The sequence below is a fragment of the Alosa pseudoharengus genome, unplaced genomic scaffold, assembly GCF_046254945.1.
Source record: "Alosa pseudoharengus isolate Yale_2024_CS ecotype anadromous, Long Island Sound unplaced genomic scaffold, YU_APseudo_1.1 YU_APseudo_1.1_scf_23, whole genome shotgun sequence".
NCBI classification, from domain to species: Eukaryota; Metazoa; Chordata; class Actinopteri; order Clupeiformes; family Clupeidae; genus Alosa; species Alosa pseudoharengus.
Genome location: NW_027468685.1, coordinates 16,515,282 through 16,539,154, shown reverse-complemented (window position 1 = coordinate 16,539,154; position 23,873 = coordinate 16,515,282). Strand labels below are relative to the sequence as shown.

Below are 23,873 nucleotides of genomic sequence, written 5' to 3'. Positions count from 1 at the left end.
TGAACCATCTGAGTCATTACTTTTTCTGTCAAATGTTTTTAAAAGCTACAGTGTTTACATCTGACAAACAAGAAAACTAGCCAACAAGAGAGTTCAACTTCGGGTCGGGTATGGACAGGAAGTGGAGTAAAAACCGGAGGATCATGGGAGATCAGAGTGCCCTCTCTCTCACCAGCTGTGGAGAAGGCCCAGGACGCAGCGCAGTTCCCTTGGTCCAAAGGCTCGTGGATCATCCCCTTCCATTTTTCAGCAGCGTTGAAGTAGCGTGGCAAAGGGTTGGAGTCATCCATGTTCATCTGACGGCAGAAGCAAAAAAGGGATCATTAAAATTACAGCACTCTACAGAGCACTATATTGCCTTTCTAACACCTTTGTACCATTACAGTGTGGCTGACACACTATGTAGGCAATTCATCTAATACTTTGAGAGAAATCAGTGCGTGGTGTGGTAGGGTTACCTCATCTAGCTATCTAATCAAGCAAAAGACCTAAAATGATCCAGCTGAGAAGGCAGAAGAAATGTGGTGTTTAGGCCCATTTACAGCAAGCTGTCTACGCAGACCTACTGTATTAGAACAATTTCACATGGCCTAGAAAGTGTAAGTCCACTTAAAATAAGGACTTTAAAGGTCACCCTGAGATCCCAGAAAAGCACTCAACACTTGACCATGATCAGAATAGCAAGCAGCTGTGTCATTAGGCCAGCCAGACTGTATCTCCCTGTTCTCCTCCTTCACTTTCCATCACACACCACAGTAATAAAATAGACTCTGAACACTTCTTGAATGTCAGACGTGTCTAAGGTGCTCTGGAGTGTTTCAGCCAGTCAATGTCCAGAACTGTCCAGAACTGTCCAGAACCAGGCCAGAACAAGCTCTCTTTCTCTCTCTCTCTCTCTCTCTCTGTCTGTTTCTCTCTTTTTATCTCTCTCCCTCTCCCACTGTCTCTTGCTCCCTCTCTCTCTGTCTCTCTCTTTTTATCTCTCTTCCTCTCTCTCATTTGCTCTCTGTCTCTCTCTCTGTCTTTCTCCCTCTTTCCCTCTCTCTCTTTCTCTGTCTCTCTCTCTGTCTGTCTCTCACTCCCTCTCTCTCTCCCTCTCTCATGCATCTCGGGCCTCTATGAAGCTCTCTATCTGTCTGAATAGCACAGCTGCCTGGGCTGCCTGGGCCCTCCTGCATTCCAGCCATTAATCTCCCCCGCCTGCCGCGCACCCAGACGGGGCCACCTGAGAGGAATGCAGCCCACGCCATGTGCCTGCCGAGTGGCCTCTGTGCTGCTGCTGGTGGGGAAGGACTGGAGGTGGTGGTAGGTTTTTTTGGGCTGACGACTGTGGGGCAAAGTCTCCCCTGTCGAGCCACACCTCAGACAGGGGTCATACCAGGTGGCAAAAGATTACTTCCATTAATTAGAGATTAGGCAATGCGACGCACTAGAGAGAGAGAGAGAGAGAGAGAGAGAGTGAGAATGTGTGTGTGTGTGTGTGTGTGTGTGTGTGTGAGCGTGCACGCAAAATGAGAGACTTTGATCTCAAGGGGGAATGAAAGCTTTGTGTGTGTGTGTGTGTGTGTGTGTGTGTGTGTGTGTGTGTGTGTGTGTTTGTGTGGTATTTGTGTGTGTGTGTGTGTGTTTGTGTGGTATGTGTGTGTCTGTTTGTGTGGTATGTGTGTGTGTGTGGTGTTTGTGATAGAGAGAGAGGGTAGAGTACCAGGCTTTAGGCTATAGCGGTTTCCTCAGTTATTACTTTCTTTGCACAGCACTGGTGTATGTCGACTGAGCCAAATGAATAGACGGGGGGAAAAAGAAAAAACAAAGATAAAGAAAGAATAACACATAGAAGGAAAAAAGGAGAGAGGAAAAGATTTATGAATGGGGTCTGGTGCCGTTCCCGACTCCAAGGGCAGGTAGGGACCTGCCTGAGGATGCGGGAGTAAGGAGATGGGGGTAGACAGTGGCTGATGGGGGTAAAAGCGGGGGGGACTGCGATGCCTCCATCTTATCTGCAAGCCGCCTCCATTCATTCATGTAGAAGCTTCCACAAACTCTTTGATTCGCCCCTTATGTAATCCATCAGGGTAATGGGAGCGCGAGACTGAAAGCTTCACTGGCTTCGATGAAAACAGACAAGAGTCCGACAGGATGGTATATCACACCACGCAACCCATGTGATGTCTCTGACTTCAGCGCACACACGCCGGACGGCTAAGTTAGCATGTCTGCCTGTGATCCGGGAAAGACATAAGAGGAATGAAGCGAAATCAAAGGTACATTTTCACATTCCTGGCAACATGCTTCAGAAGTGATCCATCAGTAAGCTTGGCTGGACAGGTGCAGCGTACAGTTTCTGAATCGTTGGATTCAATGGATGGGAAACTCTTTGAAAGAGGGCTGACCTTTGGGTAATAGTAATGGGCAATTCCATGGAAAATTACATTTTTTGTAACATCCATAACGCCAATAAAATGTGATGGTATGGTATGATGTGAATGATTACATGAAATTTGAGCATTTGCTATTTTTGGCTGAAGAATGTAAATGAGAAAAAATGCACAAAAAATTAATGTTATCATTCACATCATACAAATGCCAAGGCATTTCACTGGCGTTATGGATGTGACAAAAAGTCAATTTTCTGTGGAATTGCCCTAATACAATCTGTGTCTTCAGGGGTTCCTAGCATTTAACCATGTCTGTTCTCATTTTTATTGTCTAATTGTAGCTGGAAAATATATGTTGTAGCACATATCTTTTGAAATTTTGAAACACTGAAATGTTAAAACTTAGTAGTACTTGAACTGAACTATGCACTGTGCAAACACAGACAAACTGTGTAGATTTTTTTTTCTGTTTTGCTTCTTTATCCTTTAATTAATCTACTGTCTGCATTACAGGGATGTCTGGGGTCACTGTAGCATGAAGATGATTAACTGATTTCTCTGAGCCCGTTCGGAGGCTGGAATGGTGCACAGACGTCCCTGTGGGACAGCCGCACTCACCTGGATCTCGTTCATGGCCTTGACGATGCGGGAGGGGGGCTGGGTGCCCAGTCGGTAGCGCAAGCCCTCGTCCAGAGTCATGCCCCAGAACTTGGTGTAGTTGGCCGCCCTCCAGCTAAAAGAGAGGGAGAGAGAGGGATAGAGAGAGAGAGAGAGAGCGCAAGGGAGAGATAATGAAAGGCAGGATGTCAGTCTTAAGCTCTGAGTTGAAGCTACAGGGAGTCCGGAGGGGTGCTTTGTTATGGTCATAAACATCCCAAAGCGGATGCTGACACGGCAGGCTTGGAGAACGCTACACCTCACCCAATAAAAACATGCATAGAGGAGCATAGAGAGAGAGAGTGAGAGAGATAGAAAGAGGGATAGAGGAATAAAGAGGGAGAGAGAGAGAGGGATAGAGAGAAAGAGAGAGAGGGAGAGAAAGAGAGGGATAGAGAGAGAGTGGGCACCACAGCGTGACTTCTGCCCAGGTCTCTCTCACATCCGGCACCACACTCAGGTCTCGAGTTCAGTAAAGAATAAAAAACAACGTACCCATAATTCCCTCTGTTGACTGCCTGGATCATGTCATCCTCAATCAGGCAGGCGTGCTGCTCACATTCCCAACGGCCATTGCTGCTGCATGTACTGCAAATGAGAGAGAGAGAGAAAAAAAGAGGGAGAGAGAGAGAACAGAGATCAGCACCAATTAAATGCCCCGACCTAGCCAACCCATTTACGTAGTTTGTGTAAAAATACACCTCTAAAGTTTTGTCTGTCAGACTCAGAGAGCACGTGATGAGGACAGACGTGTGGAAACAAAATGGCCGAGCAGAGAGACCGGGCTGATTGGAATTCCCCCGGGTGAGACTAAACAGCAGGGGGACAAGATGACTTGGCAGAAGAAGGGAAGAGAGAGAGAGAGAGAGAGAGAGAGAGAATGAGAGGAAGCACTGAAGACGTCATCCTTAAAAGGCTGCCGAGCGGAGAGAAATAACCATTTTTAGTCAGACAAGACGAGGGGAGGTACAGTAGCTCAAGCTCAGGACTCGGCCTCTCATAGTTTGGGATGCAAAGGAAACATTCCGTTTCTCAGCTGAGTCACTGTTTACCACAGGACATGCCAAGTCATTGTGAAAAGGAGGTTAAAGGTCACGCATCTTCAAAGCTGCTCAATAAAGAATAGTTTCCTTACTGGATGACAACACCCGAGAGACATCCTCAAACAAAGCATGGATGAGAGGAAATATATCCCTGACAAAAACAACAGGTCGGGCACTGCATAGGTGGCGCTGTGTAGACTGTTCAGACAACTCTGATGCAGACAAAAATGCACACGTGAACAGACATACTATATATTATATATATATATATATATATATATATATATACATATATATATATATTATGTATATATATATATATATATATATATATATATATATATATATATACATATACATAAACAGAAACTAACCCCCAACCCACATACACACACACACATACACACTGAGGGGTTCTGAGCTCAGAAGCATAACAGGCCGCCCGCGGGGATGGACTGAGGATTTTGATGAGGGAGAGAAAGAGACTGTGACCCCTGACCTCGCTCTCTCCCTCCCCACTGGAGCCAGTCCAAAACAGAAGTGGGGATCACTGGGGTGACTGTTCACACGCCAGGGCGAGAGTTCTCACATGCTCGCTGTCCCACTCACTTACACAGGAGGCCAGCGGGGGGGAGGAGAGGTCCCCTCTGACAGGTCTGAGGTCAGTGTCAGAGCACAGGTCAGATTCCACATCACACCTCCAACATGATCTAGTGGGGAGGGAGCTGTGAGGGTGGTTATTACGCTTGTGACAAGCGGAGATATACGTACCCACATACATAGACACACAGACGCACATGCACACACACACACCTGTCTGCAGAAATCCCCATGTCTTCTCGTGGCATGTCTGTGAGAGTGTGTGTGTGTGTGTGTGTGTGTGTGTGTGTGTGTGTGTGACTGAGTGTGTGTGTGTGTGTGTGTGTGTGTGTGTGTGTGTGTGTGTGTGTGTGTGTGTGTGTGTGTGTGATACAGTGAGTGGGAAACAGGAGATGACTGTGTTATGGGTGTGTTTACACATCACACTAATCTCTACAGCTTGACAGCAGGAGGTGAGAGTCTCTGTAGTGGTGGGCTGAAACGGAATGCCACTAAGCCAAAAATGTGTGTGTGTGTGTGTGTGTGTGTCAGTTGTACCTATATAGTGTTTGTGTAAGTGTGTACATAAGTATGTGCGTATATGTACAGTATATAGGTGTGTGTGTGTGTGTGTGTGTGTGTGTGTGTGTGAGAGAGAGAGAGAGAGAGAGAGAGAGTCGGATAGCTCTGTGTGAGTGTAAAGTGCAGTGTAATCAAATCGGAGACAACCCAACACAGGATAATGTAGGAGCCAGAGTGTCTAACAGCATGCATACCACTGCATACCACTATGGGGGGCGTAAAGCCCCTAATACCAATGCGTGGATCCACCACCACCAAAAGCTGTTGATCTTAGGAAATCTCTATGCTACAGGTGCCATGTTGGTCTCCGCTAGCGCAAGCCTTTCCTCTTGACTACCCACAATGCACTTGTGCCAGGGTTAACTCCTTTGCGCCCTCGTCAGATAAGGCAGACATGAACCGTTCTGTGTGAATGGAGATAGCGGTAGAATATGGTAGGCGCCGGTACTGAGATTGCTGTGATCGGCCTTGATACCGCGCCGCGCTTGGAGATTAGCATCTGCAACTACAAAAGGCTGCTGCTATCGCTGTAGCATCCTCACACTCAGACAGACAAACAAAAACATAAATAGCTGGAGGCACGCACACAATACCCAGAACGAGACAGGGAGCAGACTGTACATTTAGGGATGAGGACATAACATGTGTGTGTACTGTACACACACACACATTGAGATACTCTCTCAGCCACACATGCAGTGGCATACACAGACGAGCAATTTCATAGCATACTTAAGCACACACACACACACACACGTCCACAATCTCATGGCAGCTTCTAATCTGAATAGGAGATATGCTGCAGTGTTTGCACTCTGACAAGAGAAGGTGCTAATTCCACCCCTCATGGCACGAGAGCTACCAGACAATTGCAGCGTTGAAGGAGAATGTTCTCAATTATGCTCCAAACACACGATCCAATCCACAATTAGGATCCAAATTTTGATATTTTAACATCTAATTTCTAACTTTCTCCTCACAGTTTTCATTCACCTTACTGCTGTAATAGATCAACTGCCTCAATCTCCTGACTCAGTATTCACATGCCACACCTGCGGCAAGACATGCAGATCCAGAATAGGACGCTACAGCCACACACAGTGGCACCACAGACAGAAACGATAGCCACCCCCCCTCTTTCCCCCCTCCCCTTCCCCAATCGGAGGCATTGTCATCTTCGCTTGCGATGGACAGCCTAACGTATAAACTGCAGGACAGTGTTTTATGCAAGTTTAAAAAACAAAACTGTATTAATACCATATTAACTTCCGCCGTGTATTAACCTCATAGCTGAAGAAATTTTGCAAAATCAATGTATAAACCGTGGCTAATAGTTGGGAAATTACGGTACTCAAAAATACCCTGTTCTGGCTTTGCCAATGGGTCCATGGGAAAGGCTCAGATCAACCAACATTCCACTATTCCAGGCAATCAGTAACAATGCTTCAATAGCACTGGAGGGATGGGTGTAGGCCATTTGATTGTTTGTTGAGTTCAAATATCAACACCCAGGAATAAAGACTGCACCTTTAAGTTCAGAAGGTGAGCCCAAACATGAGCAGCACTTGGCTGCACTGCGCTGCATTGTATTGGTGCGGTCGCGTCAGGGGAGGACCGATGACTGGGGAAGCTTGCGATGAGTGGAGCGGTTCCTCTTTGAGGGAATCGGGGCCGTGCAGCCGGCCGGAAGAGATAAGGCTGGAGGAGGTGAGAGCTCAGCTCAGTGCATGGATTGGAGGGGGGGGGGCAAGAAGAGAGGGGGGAGGAGGAGAAGGGGGGAAGACGTTGAGAGACGGAAATCTGTCCATCCTCCACACCCAAAGTGTTGGGCTGTTTTGCGTGTCTGTGTTGGGCTGTTTTGCGTGTCTGTGTTGGGCTGTTTTGCATGTCTGTGACTCAAGCTGGCCAGTGCTAAATGTTATGGCATTCCATGTGGCTGTGTTTCCAAGTGTTTGTGATGAGGGGAGGTGGTTAAGACTAGGTTTGTTGGCAGGTCAGTGTGTGCCTGTTCTCAGGTAAAGAAGTGTTTGTGTGTGTGTTTGTTTGTTTGTTTGTTTGTGTGTGTGTGTGTGTGTGTGTGTGTGTGTGTGTGTGTGTGTGTGTGTGTTTCAAAGAAATAGAGAGGGAAAATGTGAGTCCATTGTTTGTGTTTGTGTGTGTGTGTGTGTGTGGGGGGGGGGTATGATAAGAGAAAATAAACAAAATTCATGTTGACCGTGAGTCACCTCTAATAACAAAATGAAAGTGAACTCCCCAACTCAAAGTGTTTGTGATGAGGGGAGGTGGTTGAGACGAAGTTTGTTGGCAGGTTGGGGGGGGGGGGGGGTATAATAGGAGAACAAAATAAACTAAATCCATGTTGACTGTTGGTCTCCTCTGGTATAAAACTGAAAGTAAACTCCCTGTCCTAATCTCATCCAAAGCAGTGCTAAAATGCTTAGGCTTCTAGTGGTCTATTTTTAAAACCATCAGGGAGCTTGTGTTTGTTCAACTTTCACAGAAGCCTCCCTTAGGACTCAGCAGCAGGGAGGGGTTTAGCCACCAAAGCCAGAAGCCAGCCTGGCCCTTGTCATATTGATGACTGCTGACCACTCCTAAGCAAACCAGAGGAAAGGTCATAGCTAAATATTGTGATATGTCCATTAAAGTGACAAGTCTATAAGAAGACCGGAAGCAGAGTCTTTGAAAGGAGCATGGCTACTGAACAGAAGTTTCCAGAAACAATGAAGACTGATTGGCTGTCTCTTTTAAGAGGCTGCTGGAGACTTGACTCTTGAGAGGTACACATCACACACACACACACACACACACACACACACACACACACACACACACACACACACACACACACACACACACACACACACACACACACACACACACACACACACACACATCCCACCACAAATACACACACAGAGGCCTTTTTCACAGAAGTGGGAAACTTACAGGCACTTACAGGAAGGCTACAAATTCCACTTACACTCCCATATCAACCAGACCAGACACACACACACACACACACACACACACACACACACACACCACACACACACACCATCCCCTAAGCCAATAACTGTTACCATTTTTCTAAGGGTTATTCCATCAATGGCTGTAATAAATGTCTCGAGGCTGATAAGAGCAGTCCAATTCTCACCCTCTCTATCTGACTATGTGCCAGACAGACCAAAGCTTTGAGTACACTCAACCGATAGCAATGAGTACAAACAGTAATTATCTACACTTCACTGTTTTTTATAGTGGGGGCAATGACCTGGCTCCTCTATAGCAGATCAAAGGGCAGGAACTCCTGAAAGGTGAGTGAGAGGTGGGAAAATCAGAGCAGTTATCTCTTCATTCTCGCTGATTTCAAAACAGTGATTCCATAAGCAGGCATAGATAACTCTCTGTCTAACTGCACACAAGCCTAAACCCAAAGTCTTAAAGGAGAATTCTTCACTTAGAAATTGTTCACTTAGATCTCTGTTTCGCAAAGTCACAGAGTACTGTGGCTACGAAATAAAACAAAACAAATTGGCGCTACCTAGCTCGAGTTGCTGCAGCCAACAGTTAGAGTAGCCAGGCAGCTACAGTGCTATAATCTGAGGGCGTGCTTTTAAAGATGATCCAGAGATCCACACTATTTATAGCAGGTGTTTCTTTTTTTGTTTTCTAAAGTCTTTCAACTTAACTAATCTTTCCCATTTTTGTCTTTCAGCACACCAGCGTCAAACTCTCCCACCACCTGCGCTGGTATGCAGGGTTGTAATTGAGAATAATGTTGTCAAATTAAACAAACCTTCTGAAACCACAGCAACAGTATCCCATAGCAACAGTATCCCATATTTAACCCTGATCTCCATTCTTCATGCCCCTGGATCTTAATAGCTAAAGCCGTGGGTCACTCAGCTGATTTGACATTTAACCAGAGGTGTAAACAACAGATGAATTACATCACAGAGGCGATGAAAGATGCAGCGCCCATCGATCAAAACACAAGAATGTTCAGCTGGACGAACTCTTATCATAACGCTCGACTGCTATAGGATTAGTGCATTTCTTTGGGGAAAGAGGGGAGGGGGGGTATAATAAACCTCTTTATTGGTTTATGTAAGAGCCAGGTTTTCAGGAGTCTCCCCCTAACATGTGTCTGTGGGAACGTGATGTGTGTGTGTGTGTGTGTGTGTGTTTTCACAGTACTGTAAGTGTACATGAGACCTGGCCCTGTGTTTGAGCTGTCTTTGCCATCACTGGAGTAACACGTGGTTGCAAAGGGAAGTGCTGCAACACTCTCCCCCACAGGAGAAGAGGAGAGAAAGAGGGAGAGAGGGAGAGAAAGAGGGAGAGAGGGAGAGAAGGAGTGTGTGTGTGTGTGCGTGGGGGGGGGGGGGGTAGAATGGGGGCTTCAGGAATGTGGCTGAAATTCCTTTTCATCCATATGAGGTACCCCCCGACACACACAAACACTCTCACTGTCTCATATTATTGTTCTCTGAAACATGAAACATACACACGCATACAGGCACACACACACACACACACACACATACATAAGTGGACACATGCATATGCTTATACAAAACCTCAGGTGCATACAGGGACTTTCTCTCTCTCTCTCTCTCTCTCTCTCTCTCTCTCTCTCTCTCTCTCTCTCTCTCTTTCACACACATACATACACACACACACACACACACACACACCCATACAGCAACCTTATGAATGGCTTCAGGGGATAAAATCAGAACAATACCTGGTGGCCAACAAACCACAGTGGTGCCCCAGCGTCGCCATGGAGATATGAACTCCACCGTACCATCAAAAAGGTCATGTTATTATAAAGCAGAGCGGATATTGTCTGGGGAGACTCTGTGTACCTGTGCGTGCGTGTGTGTGTGTGTGTGTGTGTGTGTGTGTGTGTGTGTGTGTGTGTGTGTGTACTCCGACTCACCATAAATTGCAGTTCTCTTTGTAGGTTGCCCCAGAGTGGAACCTGTGTCCGTTCCTCTCGCATATACCTGCAATCAGAGGGAGGGGAGGGGAAGTCATTATGAGTCAAGACCGCTGCCTGTCTGCTCCTGCACGCACTCTGATCACTGTTTGGCTTCCGATGCCACCGGGGAGGTGACTCAGGCACAGTCTGTTCCCGTGCACTCACCCTCTTCACTGCAACTCAATCTGTCTGTCTGTCTGTCTGTCTGTCCGTCTGTCTGTCTGTAGGTCTGGAGTCTGTTTAGAATGTGGTCGAGGTCTAGAGTGTGGAGTGTGGTTGAGATCTAGAGTGTGGAGTGTTGTCGAGGTCTAGAGTGTGGGGTGTTGTCGAGGTCTAGAGTGTGGATTGTGGTTGAGATCATTGTAGAGTGTGGAATGTGGTTGAGGTCTAGAGTGTGGAGTGTGGTTGAGATCTACAGGGTGGAGTGTGGTTGAGATCTAGAGTGTGGAGTGTGGTTGAGATCATTCTTGAGTGTGGAGTGTGGAGTGTGCTTGCACAAACACATACACAGTGTGCAACAGAATGTATTTTTACATGTGACCATAACATAGCCTACATACAGTACATAATGGGGCACTAATATCAGATGCATGCAGAAACTTTCCTTTCCATTCTCTTTCTATTTCTCTCTCACATACACACACAGACATCCCCACACACTCACTGTCACACACAGGACTTAGGGAGTTAGCCATAACACTGTCCAGTCTGTGAGGCAGGGCAGGAGGAGCGGTGAGCTGCGGTAATCTTGCATTGGAATGTTTTCTTGGCCTTTCCGCTGCTTTCCCAGGGATCCAGTGCCCCTGTCATGCCTTAACGAGCTTAATTAGTGTGCCCGCCACATCGCTTGGGCACGAGAGGCCAGAACCCACTAAGAAGGAGCCTGCTTCATCCTCCACACACTACTCACCTCTCTCGCTCTCTCTCTCTCTCTCTCTCTCTCTCTCTCTGTCTCTCTCTCTCTCTCCTTTCTCTATCTCTCCTCTTCCCCTTATTCATTCTCTCACAATTTGTGGAGGGAGGGGTTTTGGGAACCAGTACTACCTTGCTGGTGCCAACCAAATTCTTCACCCTCTCCTTCATCTTTCTTGACTGGGTGAACCTAGATGAACCTGTTAGCACATTTGAATTTGCTCTGCAGGTCTGGAGACCATCCAATTGAAGCCGAATCCCAAATCACAAAAAAAAAACAGGTACCAACCACAACCGCTTTTCCAGCATGCGGCGGGATTTATATGATAACAGACAGAAAAGTACAGTTAGCAGAGCTGATCAACACAACCAATTCGCTAGTTGCATAAATAGAATGTTGTGGACATCCGGTTTGATTCCTTTCAGCAATGCTGATGGTGTTCTATTCTATAGATGTATTTTGGGGGAATTTAGTAAACAACTGCATTTAAAAACTTAATTTACAAGAAATATGTGATTACTATATATCTGAAAAGATTGGATTAAGAGTTTGATTTACCAGTTCAATTTCATTGCTGGTTACGCCCCTTGGACATCGGGAGCGTTCTTGTGTTAGCCCGGCTATCATCCCTCAGTCTTTCCCTCCTTCCCTCCTCCCACCTCTGTTTCCTCCTCTCCCTCGTTCCCTCCCAGACAAGTGGCAGCTTTGAGTAGTGGCTGTAAGCACTCAGGCCAATTTATCATCTCTCAGCTTGACCCACTGCCAGCCCTGTCTGCAAGTGTTGACTCATCCACCCAGTCACCACCATCTGTCCTGGTGATGACCCATCCAATAACCCTACCACCACCACCACCACCAGCATCACCACCACAAGCAACAGCAGCAGCCGTCCATCCCAGGGGCTCTGGCCACCTGCTGCCAACCCACTGCCAGGGGAGCAACTGGCCAGATGCAGATCGAGTCATTCTCTTTCTCTTCTCTCTCTCTCTCTCTCTCTCTCTCTCTCTCTCTCTCTCTGTCTCTCCCTGAAATCAATTCAAATGATGATTTACTGAATGAATGAATGAATGAATGAATGAAGCAGCTGTGTTGTGTGCTGTTGCCTGTGGAGTGTGTGTGTGTGTGTGTGTCTGTGTGTCTGTGTGTGTGTGTGTGTTGGGGCCTGAAACAGGTCTGAAACAGGGCAGGGCATGGAAGTTTAGGCAGGGCAGTTGTGGGGTAAGGCAGGGTGGAACTGCTGGGGCTACCAGGAGGCTACCTGCTAGATATTAGCAGCGGGAGGACATTCCCAGTATCCTCCCTGCCTCCCTCCTGTACTCACAGGGCCCCTGAGAGAGATAAGGAATGTGTGAGAGAGGGAGGGAGGGTGAGAAGGAGAGAAAGAGTGAGAGAGGAGTGTGTACAGTATCAGTGTGTGACAGGCGGGGGAGGGAGAGGATGAGATTGGAGAGAGAGGGAGGAGAGTAGCAGAGCAATGGAAAGAGGGAAACCCTGCGAGGGAGAGTTAGAGGCAGAGGAAGAGAGATCTAGGGCTAAGGAGATTACCAGAGAGAAACAGAGATAAAGAGAGAGAGAGAGAGAGAGAGAGAGAGAGAGAGAGAGAGAGAGAGAGAGAAAGAAAGAAAGATTAAAAACACCTCAAAGAAAGAGAGATGCAAAGAGCCTGTCGGAGAGAAACAGCAAGGCTGATGGAGAGACTGCCAAAGAGTGTGGGAAAAAAATGACTGTGAGGGACAGGGAGGTTATTGCCCTCTGGCCAGTTGAGGTGTGACCAAGGGTTTAGCCCCACACTTGTACCTGTGAGCCCCACCCCTCTCCTGCCCTGCAGCCCCTTCCCACCCCCTCCTCAGGCAGACGCTAAATGCCTGACCAACCTCCACGCACGTGCATACCTGTCCTAACCTCACTCTCTGCCCACTGTCTCTCTCACTCTCTCTCTCCTCTCTTTTTCCTTTCTCTCTCTCTCTCTCTGAATTTAATCCAGTTCAATACGCTTTATTGGCATGACCATTGAAAAGGAAACAGTGTTGCCAAAGCATAGAACATACAGTGTAGCGCCCCCCCCCCCCCCCCGCCCCCCATCTCTGCCCCTCTTAACATTACAAACATTCCTTCTTCTGACCTCCATTCATCTCACCACCCTTTTCCTTTTTTTCCTCCCAATAAGAAGGCCCACTGTTCCCTGGCCCCTGTGTTCTCCGGTAGACTTCTAGCGAGTCCAGGCGAGGCGTCGCACCCCAGAGCTGGCAGACCTCCTCACAGCGGAGACACAATAGAGGGAAGCTGCCAGCCAGAGTGGGAGGCTTGTTTTCAGTTAAAGATGGCCGTGAAGCAAATGCAAACATCCGCTTCTATCACGTGCTTGCTGAATGTGCGCTATTTGTACTGTACCATTTGCATTTGGAAGATAAAGAATGCAGCCATTTTATGGAGTGTGTGTGTGTATGTGTGTGTGTGTGTGTGTGTGTGTGTGACTATATGTCTCCGCCCTGGACACATACAAATACACACACACACACACACATATTTCACGTGTGCACACAGTAATAAACGTGTGTGAGGTCCCTGGTAGACTGAATTATACTCGCCTTTTGGTCAGGGCGTGACTTTTTACACCACATTGCTAATGTTGCAGCCATACCACTAAAACAAATCCCCCCCAAAAAAATCCCTGAACAAATCCCTCAAAATCCCCTGCATAATCCCCCTACCCCACGGTACACACACACTCACACACTCACACTCACATATGCTCACACACACATAAACACACTCTCTCTTTCTCTCTTTCTCATACACACACACACACACACACACAAACACATTCACTGGGGGCTCTCTGCTTACCAATGTGTGGCGGTGACACGCCCAGGCAGTGTCCCCAGAAGTCGGGGCAGCAGTCGGCCACGGTGCGGTTGCAGAAGAGGTCGCAGTAGCAGATGGTGTCCAGGTAGGGCACCGTGCACTGGTCGTCACGGCCTGGGCAGCAGCCTCCGCGCCGCTCGCAGTATGAGCCGTATGGGTCGCGGATGCCGCCCCGGTGCAGGGGGTTGTTGAGGTCGCGTCGGGTGCGCGACGACCCTCCCCAGGCGCTCCCGTCCTGCACCAGGACAACGAGAAGGAGAAGCGCTCCCAGCAACGCCAGCGGCCTCATAACGACAGCTCACCTGTGGAGTGCAGGGAGGGAGAGGATCAATATGAGATATGAGGGGTGTGTGTGTGTGTGTGTGAGAGAGAGAGAGAGAGAGAGAGAGAGAGAGAGAGAGAGAGAGAGAGAGAGAAAGAGAGAGAAAGTGTGTGTGGTCGGTATCTGATAGCCGATCAAAACCTGACAGGCAAGCATGCTCGGGCATGGCTCCTGGTCAGAGATGAAAGGTCAAAGTTCAGACTGTTTAAAGATAAACCCTTGAAATGTTTCAAAGTTAACCGTCTTAACCTGCTAATGGTCCAAAGCCATGGGCAGTGTGGCATTGAGCAAAACAGTTTGGTTTAATGCATGAATGGGTCAAAAACATGGCAGTAGTTCTCTAAAGCTTCAGCACTGGTAGCCTACATGGCCCATACATCCTAACACGCATGGCGCATGGAACAAGCTGGATAATATTGGATAATATAAGAAACAAATTAGTAGCAGGGCCGACAAGTGACTCTAGCCTTAAGTTGACTCCCTTCCACATAGCTGCCACACCCGTCAGGCCAGTAGGAATTTGGACAAAAGGACTTCTCCAGGTTGGTTTATCTTCTCGCACAATCTGGCATGCCGTGATTCTTTACGTGTCCAGTCGTCTTTCCTTGGAAACCACAGTCTCCCAGCAGGCAGGCACATAGCTTCCATCCACCAGCCGGCACATAGTTTGTGTTCGTCATGACACACACCAGCAGCAACAGAGGAACAGCAACAGCAGCCGAGCATAGCGCAGAACGGGCACTTGGGCATGTGACGGCCGGGGAGCAGCGGAGAGCCGGGGGGAGGGCAACGTGACCGGTTGCGACACCCTCCGTTAATTTCTCACATGGCCGTCCTAAAGAGGCGAGTGAGCTCCGACTCCCGCTCCATTGAACAGCCAGATAGTTCCTCGGCCTCAAATATAAACACCTTTGATAAACACGCAGAGCCCATTGTATTCTATCTCCTTGACCTTCAAGTGCAGCGGCCAGGGCAGGAACAGAACGTGCAAAAGGTTTTGAGATCGTTGTGGTTTCTCATGCATGTAAACTAAGATTCCGGTGAGAACGTAATAAAAACATTTGCTTCTGACACGTTTTTTCTTCTTTTTTATTTTTTTCTCTTTGCCTTTTCGTCAGTGGGAATTGGCTGGAACAACAAGGCCGTGCCCTTTGCTACTTAAATGCATTGGAACTCTGCTAGGCTTTTCAACATCAACATAGCTCTTTCAAGTCTTTGATTGTTGGTTTTCTTCCAGGAAACTAATAATAGTGACAAGCAGTCCTATTTGCACAGTGTTCAGGGTTTTTAATCACCCCACGCAGCTGGAGAGCTCAACTCTACATTAGTTTATGTTCTAATGTGGCTATAGGGCCGTCGGTTCTCTAAATAATCACACAATAGCGATGAATGGTGCACGTTTGGACAATAGGAATACATATTTAAACATGTCAGGAGATGGGGGTAGATTACAAAGGAGTCTGAAAGAAAAGACAGTCAGTAAAAAAGTCTTTGAAATGATATGAAAGCACAAATGCAATGTTTGCAATCCCATGACGAATTCAGATGGAGCCACTAAACTCAAATGGAGACCCTCAGTCTGTGAGACTGTCTGCTCTCTCATGGCGCAGAACTAGATAAGATGTTTTATTGTGTGTAATAACATACTCTGATGTGACCTTTTAAAGTTGGAGTTTATGTGTTTGCCAGGCACTTTCATCAAGTTCATCACATATGCAATCAATTTGGCTATTTTCACTCATTGTCATAATTCATGTTGCCAGCATTGATGTATATCCCTCTGATTTTAATTAAAATGAAATGAATGTTTGTCACACAATCTGACACACAACACTATAATCTCATATCAAAGAATGCATTGATTATGATTTATTGTGTCTTGAGGCACTGAGGTTTTCAAGGCTCATTCTACAGCACAGGTGTTCACAATGTATTCCACTGGCACCTTATTAAAACACTCATAAAAAGTCAGAATGTGACAGACACAAAAACAGACCTCATATTTTCCTACTGAACAGAACCATGGGAAGGGAAACAACCAGATGGCAGGTGACTGTGGAATGTACACAGCCCTTGTCTGAGCCAGATCTGGGCCAGACTCGGGGCAGATCTGGCCCTTATTCTGCTATCAGGAACTGTCCATTCCATCAGGGCATGGTTAGTCTGCAGTAGCTAACATTAGGGCTTAGTGTCAACAGGGGAGTGCCTAACATTATCAGGGAAAGGAAACAGACCAAACTTCCTGCTGTCACAAAAGCCAACCAGACCAGACACACTTATCAGGAACGCCACTGTCCAAATAATAAGGGAAACAAAATTGTCACAACTCACGCCAGTCCCAGCCACATGTGCCTTCTAGCTTCACTACACCACACTTCCTCCACTACCCAAGCATGTTTACCACAGGGACAGCTAGGTATGTTTCAGCACCTCTCTCTCTCTCTCTCTCTCTTTCTCTCTCTCTCTCTCTCTCTCTCTCTCCATAGTCCTGTGTTGTTATGACCTCTGCCATGGCGTTGCTTTGTGACTACCCACGATTAGCCATCCTGTGCTCACTGGTGCGTAGTTTATTGCCCCGTCTACCCCTGGCCAGAGAACAATGGCGCAGTGCCACATGTGACTGTGGTGGAACTGCCTGTTGGCAGGGTCCGGTTTCCAGGAGGAGGAGAAAAGGGGCGGGGCAGAGCAGGGGAAGAGGCGGGGAGGGGTTACATAAATAGTATCATTAATTATCCAATCAGCCGCTGGAGAGACAATGGCGTCGTCATCCGGCAGATAAAGGCCCCCGACACCGGAAAAAAGTCCCTTGCGGTGCAGTTTTCTGCATGACTGTGCCTTTAGACCAGCAGTCGAGCATATGCAAGCGCGTGCAAGCGCACACACACCCAAGCACACACACACACACACACACACACACACACACACACACACACACACACACACACACACATTCTTTCCTGCACAGGCACAAACTCTAAGTCACCTATTCCCTGTCACACTCCCCTGGTCACCCACACACATACACATACAGAAGCCCGTTCACACATGGTAGGTGGTGTATTGTGGTGGCACAAGGCCTCTTGAACACTCCAGTGACTGCTATTGTGCAGAGGCACCGGTGGTAAACAAACCAGGTGCAACTGAGAACATTGTGATCTCTACACTGCACTCTGCACATTGTGATCTCTGCACTCTCTCTTGCTCTCTCTCTCTCTCTTTTCTCACTCTGTTTATCCCTCTGCTCTCTTTCCATCACGCCCTTCGCTAACGCGCTAACTAGCCTCCGTCCTATCAGGACTCCTCGGCCCGAGTGATTGGCAGCGTGGCGGTGAGGCTGAACTCGGTGACCTGCACCGGCGCTGGGCACTCCCTACCAACCACCCGCTCCGCTGCTACGTCTAATACACACTGCCGCTGCTTAACGGGAAACTAAATATACAACGCTCTAATCTCTCCTGCCGGTCATGTGGTCAGTGCAAGGTCCCTTTCAAACGGAGCTTCTGAACACATGAATGTGGACGAGAAGCAATCGTTTTCTTTTCCTTCATCCTCCTGTTTGCCTTCCATATAATTGTGTTTGTGTGCGTTTGGCAAATGAATCATGTGTGCCTGCTGGACACACCTTAGGCTGCCTGGATTAGCTCATCCCAGATTGATTGCTCAGAGGAAGCACTGTCTGATTGGCTGGCCGCATCCTATGGAGATGGATTGGGAGATTTCAGCGTTCCTTGAACTCTGGGTGGGGATGCACTGCGTTGCGTGACTCCCAGTATTGTCAGTGAGAAGACCAGCTGCTGCTCACACGCGCAAGCACACACACACACGCACACACACACACACAAACACACACACTCACACACACACACACACACACATATACACACACACACACACACACACACAAACACACACACAGACACACAGACACACACACACACATGCACTCTCACAGACGTATATGCATACAGAGAGAGATTGTCTGAGAAAGAAAGAGACACACACAGCCATTTACACACCCAGACACACACACACACACACACACACACACACACACACACACACACACACACATGCACACACACACACACACACACACAGTTGGTGACCCGTAACTGAATCCCCCCACACAGAAGATCTTCAAAAGTGGACAGATGGACCGGAGAGAGACAGCTAATTCAAGCCCCCCCCCCCACACACACACACACACACACGCACACACACACACACACACAGAGGTGTCTGGCCTACACCCTCACTCTGACTGACCACTCCACCAAACCCTGAAGCTCCAACTTATCTCAACACAGCTTCAAACTTACCACTTTGACCCCAAAACTGATCTCAGCACAGTAATACAGTGTATCTGTATTGGGAGACTTCTTTCCACACCTCTTTAGCTGGAGATGCTCTAGTCTAGCCTCAGTATGTGTGTCATGCTGTTGTAAATAAACTAGATGAATTGGCTCCAGTTCAGGGGAGGCCTTGAATGGGATTTGAGTAAATGATGATATATTATAAGGGGTGGAGATAGGGAAAGATGGGGGAAGGAGGCTCAGCCATGCACAAGTGGATTTGCACAATTTGTAACATCCAAATAGGGGTTGTTTGAAACAAACAAGTTAGGGATATTCACTCACTGAGTCTCTCTCTCTCTCTCTCTCTCTCTCTCTCTCTCTCTCTCTTACACACACACACACACACACTCAAACACACATACTCAAACACACCTACAAATACAGCTCATGGCTCATCTACACACATTTTTTAACTTTTTGAACTTTGAAACATTGCTTCGCTCAGCAGGGGAATGAAGTCAAGTCAAGTGTTTCTAGAGAGTTCCGTGTCCGCAGCAAGATTTGCAGCCAGGCATTAACCCGGCTGCCGTGTCTCACTGCAAAAACAAGCTCTGGGGCTTGTTAGACCTACAATGTACCAGACACCTCTCCTAATCTCAGCTGATGTTTATCACGTACAGTAGTATCTGATACAGGAACCCCACACTGCCTAATGTGCTTCTCAGGTTGAGGACAGCTCATGTGGATGAGCTATTTCTGGTAAGAAACAGCTAGAAAGTTTTTTGAAGATTTACAACAATGTATTCCTTAGATAGCCAGATATTTAGTTTATTTTAATGTTACTGTAAGCACAGAGCATTAAGTCTTTAAAAAAAAAAAAAGTATTTATGAACTGTGGTGCAACCCATAATATAATCAGAATTTCTTTTAAGATCCATGACACTCTAGGTAAAGTTTCTATATGTCAACAATCTTCATTGATTTATCAATGAATTATAACAATGCTGACAATGACACATATTCTTGACCAGACCCAGAGACAAAAACTCTAAAACGCCCCTAAGTTTGCTGTGAAGTATACTGTGTAGAAATAGGACATGTTGCAGCAGTCTGCAATGTGCACCTGTTTTCTGCCCAGGATATTGGACAGACGCTGGAGGCTTAAATGAAAACAGCGCACTGCAAGGAAGGGAAAAGAAAGAGGAAGGTGGGCTTACCTTCTGTTGCGTTTGCAGAAGAAAATAAATCTGTCTCTCTGTATCACTCTCCTGTTGCTGTAAATCCAATGGCAAACAACTCCTTCGCTTGTGGTGTGTGTGCTCCAATCTAACTCTGTTGTGGCTGTGTCAAAAACAACTCAACACACACAGCACACACACACACACACAAATGCAGGTGGAGAAAGGCTTCAGGTTTCAGGCTCACTCCTTTGCCGTGTTCACTTTCCTTCCCTTTCTCTTTCTTTCTTTCTTTCTCTCTCTCTCTCTTTCTCTCTCCCCCTCTCTGCTGCCCTGCGAGTCACTCAGTCACTCTCCGCTCTGGCTGACTAGCGCACTGCCGTCTCTATATAGAGCCAGGAGAGCGGACAAGCCCTCCTACCCAACCCCTCCCCTCTCTCTCTCTCTCTCTCTCTCTCTCTCTCTCTCACACACACACACACACACACTCACTTACTCACTAACTCTTTCTCACTCTCCCTCATCGTAATGTCTTATCGTAATGTCTCCGTACTACTGTCTTGCTTCTCCCTCTCTTTCTCTCTCTTCCTCTCTCCCTCTCTATTCCTCTCTTTCTCTTTCTCTCCTTAGCACAAGCTCTCTCCCACTCTTCCCATAACTCTCTCCCAACAGTTTTACCCCAGAGCCCCCCCCCCCCCTTCACCTCTGACGTAGGGCTTTCTCAGGTGGATCCTTTCATAGTCCTCCCATCAGATTTGCAGGGCAGGAATGCAATGTAGGCAGCACAAACTCACACTTACACACACACACACACACACACACACACACAGTCCTCTCAGCTATCTCAAGCCCCCTTTCTTGTACATTAATCTCCAGCATTCTGGCCTTCCTCTTGAAAGGGAAGAAGAGAAAAAGAAGCTCAAAGGTGTTTTGACCGCTGTGTGTGCTTTCCCTCTTCTCCCTGCAGCTGCAGAGGTGACACTCAGCTGGCCAGCAGTCTGGCCAAGAAAGAGAGAGAAAGAGAAATGGAGAGAGAGAGAGAGAGAGAGAGACAGACAGACAGAGAGAGATATGCTTACCTTAGATTAGCTCATTTAGATAGAGGCTGTTGTTTATCTACTGTATTGTTTGTTTGTTTTATTGTTGTTCTTTTTTATTGAAAAAGGAATACTACTCTCCACAAAATTACAATATGTAATATGCCATACCTGCAGGTTTGGCTAAAAGGACTTTATTCATTTATGTCAATATACAAATCATATGGAAAGTATTCACAGCGCTTCACTTTTTCCACATTTCATTATGTTTCCGACTCATCTTAAAATGGATTTAAAAAAGATTCTCATCAATCTACACACAATCCAATATCCCACAAAAAAGCAAGTGTTTGGAGTGTTTTGTAAATGTATATATAAAAAAATAAAAGACTGAAATATTTGATTTACTTTGTTATGACACTTTGTGCCATTGTGCTCTGGTGCATCCTACTTCTATCAATGGTCCTTGAGATGCTTCTACAACTTGATTGGAGCCCACCTGTGCCTAAATGCAATCACTGGATAGTATTAGAAGAGGCACACGTCTCTTTATATGAGGTCTCACAGTTGATGGTGTATGTCAGAGTGAAAACCAAGCCACGAGGTCAAGAGAACCTCTGTGGTGTCATTGAGATTAGAGAAAAAGAGATTAATTACATTAAGTTAGAGAGAGAGAGAGACAGACAGAGAGTTATACCTACCTTAGACCTCATTTAGATAGAGGGTGTCTACCTGTAATCTGTGTCTACCTGAGGGTGTCTACCTGTAATCTACTCCCTGTATTGTTTCTTCGTCTTATTGCTGTTGATTTTATTGTTGAAATTATTGTTTTTTTACTACACACTCTCTCTCTCTCTCTCTCTCTCACACAAACACACACACACACACACATGCTCACTCACTCATTCACTAACTCTTTCTCACTCTCTCTCATAATCAGACTCTCTCTCAATCTTTTCCCCTCTCCCTCCCTACTCCTCTCTTTCTCTTTCTGTCTTTCCAAACTCTCTCCCACTCTTCCAATAACTTCTCTCCCAACAGTTTTCACTTTACAGAGAGAGGTGATCTTGGTGGCTTACTTGTCCACATACACACACTTGCTCTGTCCACAACAGCTGCGCTGTCAGCCTCTCCTCCCCGTGGTCAGGCAGACAACTGCATTCCTACCCCCCCCCCCACCCCCCAAACACACAGAGTTCAGTAAGGCCACTTCTTCTGACCCTCATTTCAGGACAACAAACCCAAGCAACGAACGCTATCTTCTTGTAGTTTGTGAAAATATATCTGTTTTTACCCTACTGAGGGTTCTAATTATCATGGCTGGTCTAGAGATGATGAGTGGTACATGTGGGTGGTACATGTGTTTGCTTGTCAGGTTAGATTTAAAGACAGAATGAATTGCTGTGACTGTATTGAACTATTCAGCTGATAATTCTGTAATATTTTTTCAATAGCAATTTTAATATGAGGTATGTCAGGTGCTGTGGAAGGGAGATGGCATCTTTCCTTCATCAGAGGAGTTTTGAACATTCTAACAAAAGATTCTGTTCCGCCACAATTTAGTGTTCTAAAATTCTGTGTTGAATTCGATGAACCCAGAAATTCTTTAGAACGCTAACTGGCCGATATTCGTCACACTGATGTGACGGTTTACCTGCTGCTGAAGGGCCTATAAGGTTTTGAATCTCAAATTGTTGCTGAACAGAATCTTTTGTTAGAATGTTCAAAACTCCCCGGCTGACTAAAGTGGTGTCATATTTTAAGTGCTATGCAGTGAGCATTTTACTATATTGTCGCTAGTATAATATTGTCCCTTGGCCTCTTTTTGTCTTTAGGGGAGAGAATTTCCAGACAGAGAATGTTGTCCTCAGATTCTACAGCACACCCACCCACACCCCCACCCCACGATTAGACGATTAGAGAGCAGAGAATCAATAATTCACACTCTGATGGAGAGAGTGGGTGGGGGTGGGTGTGTTTGGGGAGGACACAAGACGATAGGGGTCCACTCACTTTTGACAGGACACTATTTGAAGACACACACACACACACACACACACACACACACACACACACACTCACACAATCTCTTATACACATGTGTGTTCCTGTGCACGTGTACAAGGGTTTTACACATTCTTTGCTCAAAGGCATGACTGCATAATGAGCACATTGCACAGCCTTTGTGTTATTTATGTGTTCTTAGGTGTCATTGCTAAAGAACAGCCATTAAAATGTATCCATCGTGTTCCTATAAAATTCTTCCAAAATTAGGCACTGTTTTAACACAAGGTTATATTCAAGAAGGTTTTTGGATCACAGGTTTTGGCAACATCTTATTTCCATGCTGTAACATTTTCTTCCAATGACTGCCACTCACTCAGAGGGTCTATGGGACAGCCATACCACGCATGCATACCAGCACCTTCACAGTAGCGCCCTTGCACAATAATTTTCCTTTATGATTTTATTGCTGTACAAGCCTTGTCATGACATACTGTTGTATCAGTGTTTGTGCCAACATACACAAGAACCACTTCCATTCATTCTATTCTATCATTCTATTCTAGGCCTACCTGATCATCTGGTTAATTTGGGGTTCTCTGGGTATCAACCTCCCCCCCCCACACCAAAAAAAACCCCTTAAAATATCTTAAAATATGTATTAAATTCATAGCATCAATTCCAACTCCAAAGGTTGTGCTTGCAGTCAGCAGAGTTTTTTTTATAAATCTGTAATGTTGTCAACCCCATTTCACAACAGCAGGCCCAACCAAAAAGAGATAAAAGAGATAATAAAAGAGAATTGTCTCACAATTTGCTTTTGTATTTTTTATTATATTTTTTATTATTATATTTTTCACATGCTTTGTCTTTTAAACTTAATTCAATTGGCTTTTCATTTTCAAAATTACTACAATGGCATTTTTTATGCATGACTGATGATTTACAGTAACTAAATAATTGATGCCTATCTTCTCAAAGTCCGCCTATGTGGGCTCACCGTGCCTCTGGGATGACCAGTAGCCTCTCTGTG

General features: G+C 46.4%; 1 protein-coding gene across 1 annotated transcript in view; it reads right to left on the bottom strand.

The window, feature by feature from the left end:
* tinagl1 (tubulointerstitial nephritis antigen-like 1) overlaps positions 1-20,171 on the bottom strand; it is a 33,140-nt gene extending 12,969 nt beyond the window's left edge. The window contains exons 1-6 of the mRNA XM_076301811.1: positions 19,839-20,171; positions 13,987-14,306; positions 10,185-10,251; positions 3,528-3,620; positions 2,994-3,108; positions 173-296 (exon numbers count right to left, since the gene is read on the bottom strand). Coding sequence (XP_076157926.1) covers positions 173-296; positions 2,994-3,108; positions 3,528-3,620; positions 10,185-10,251; positions 13,987-14,293 — 706 coding nt within the window. The 5' untranslated portion in view covers positions 14,294-14,306; positions 19,839-20,171. The remainder of the gene's footprint in view (positions 1-172; positions 297-2,993; positions 3,109-3,527; positions 3,621-10,184; positions 10,252-13,986; positions 14,307-19,838) is intronic.
* Positions 20,172-23,873: the final 3,702 nt, after the last annotated feature.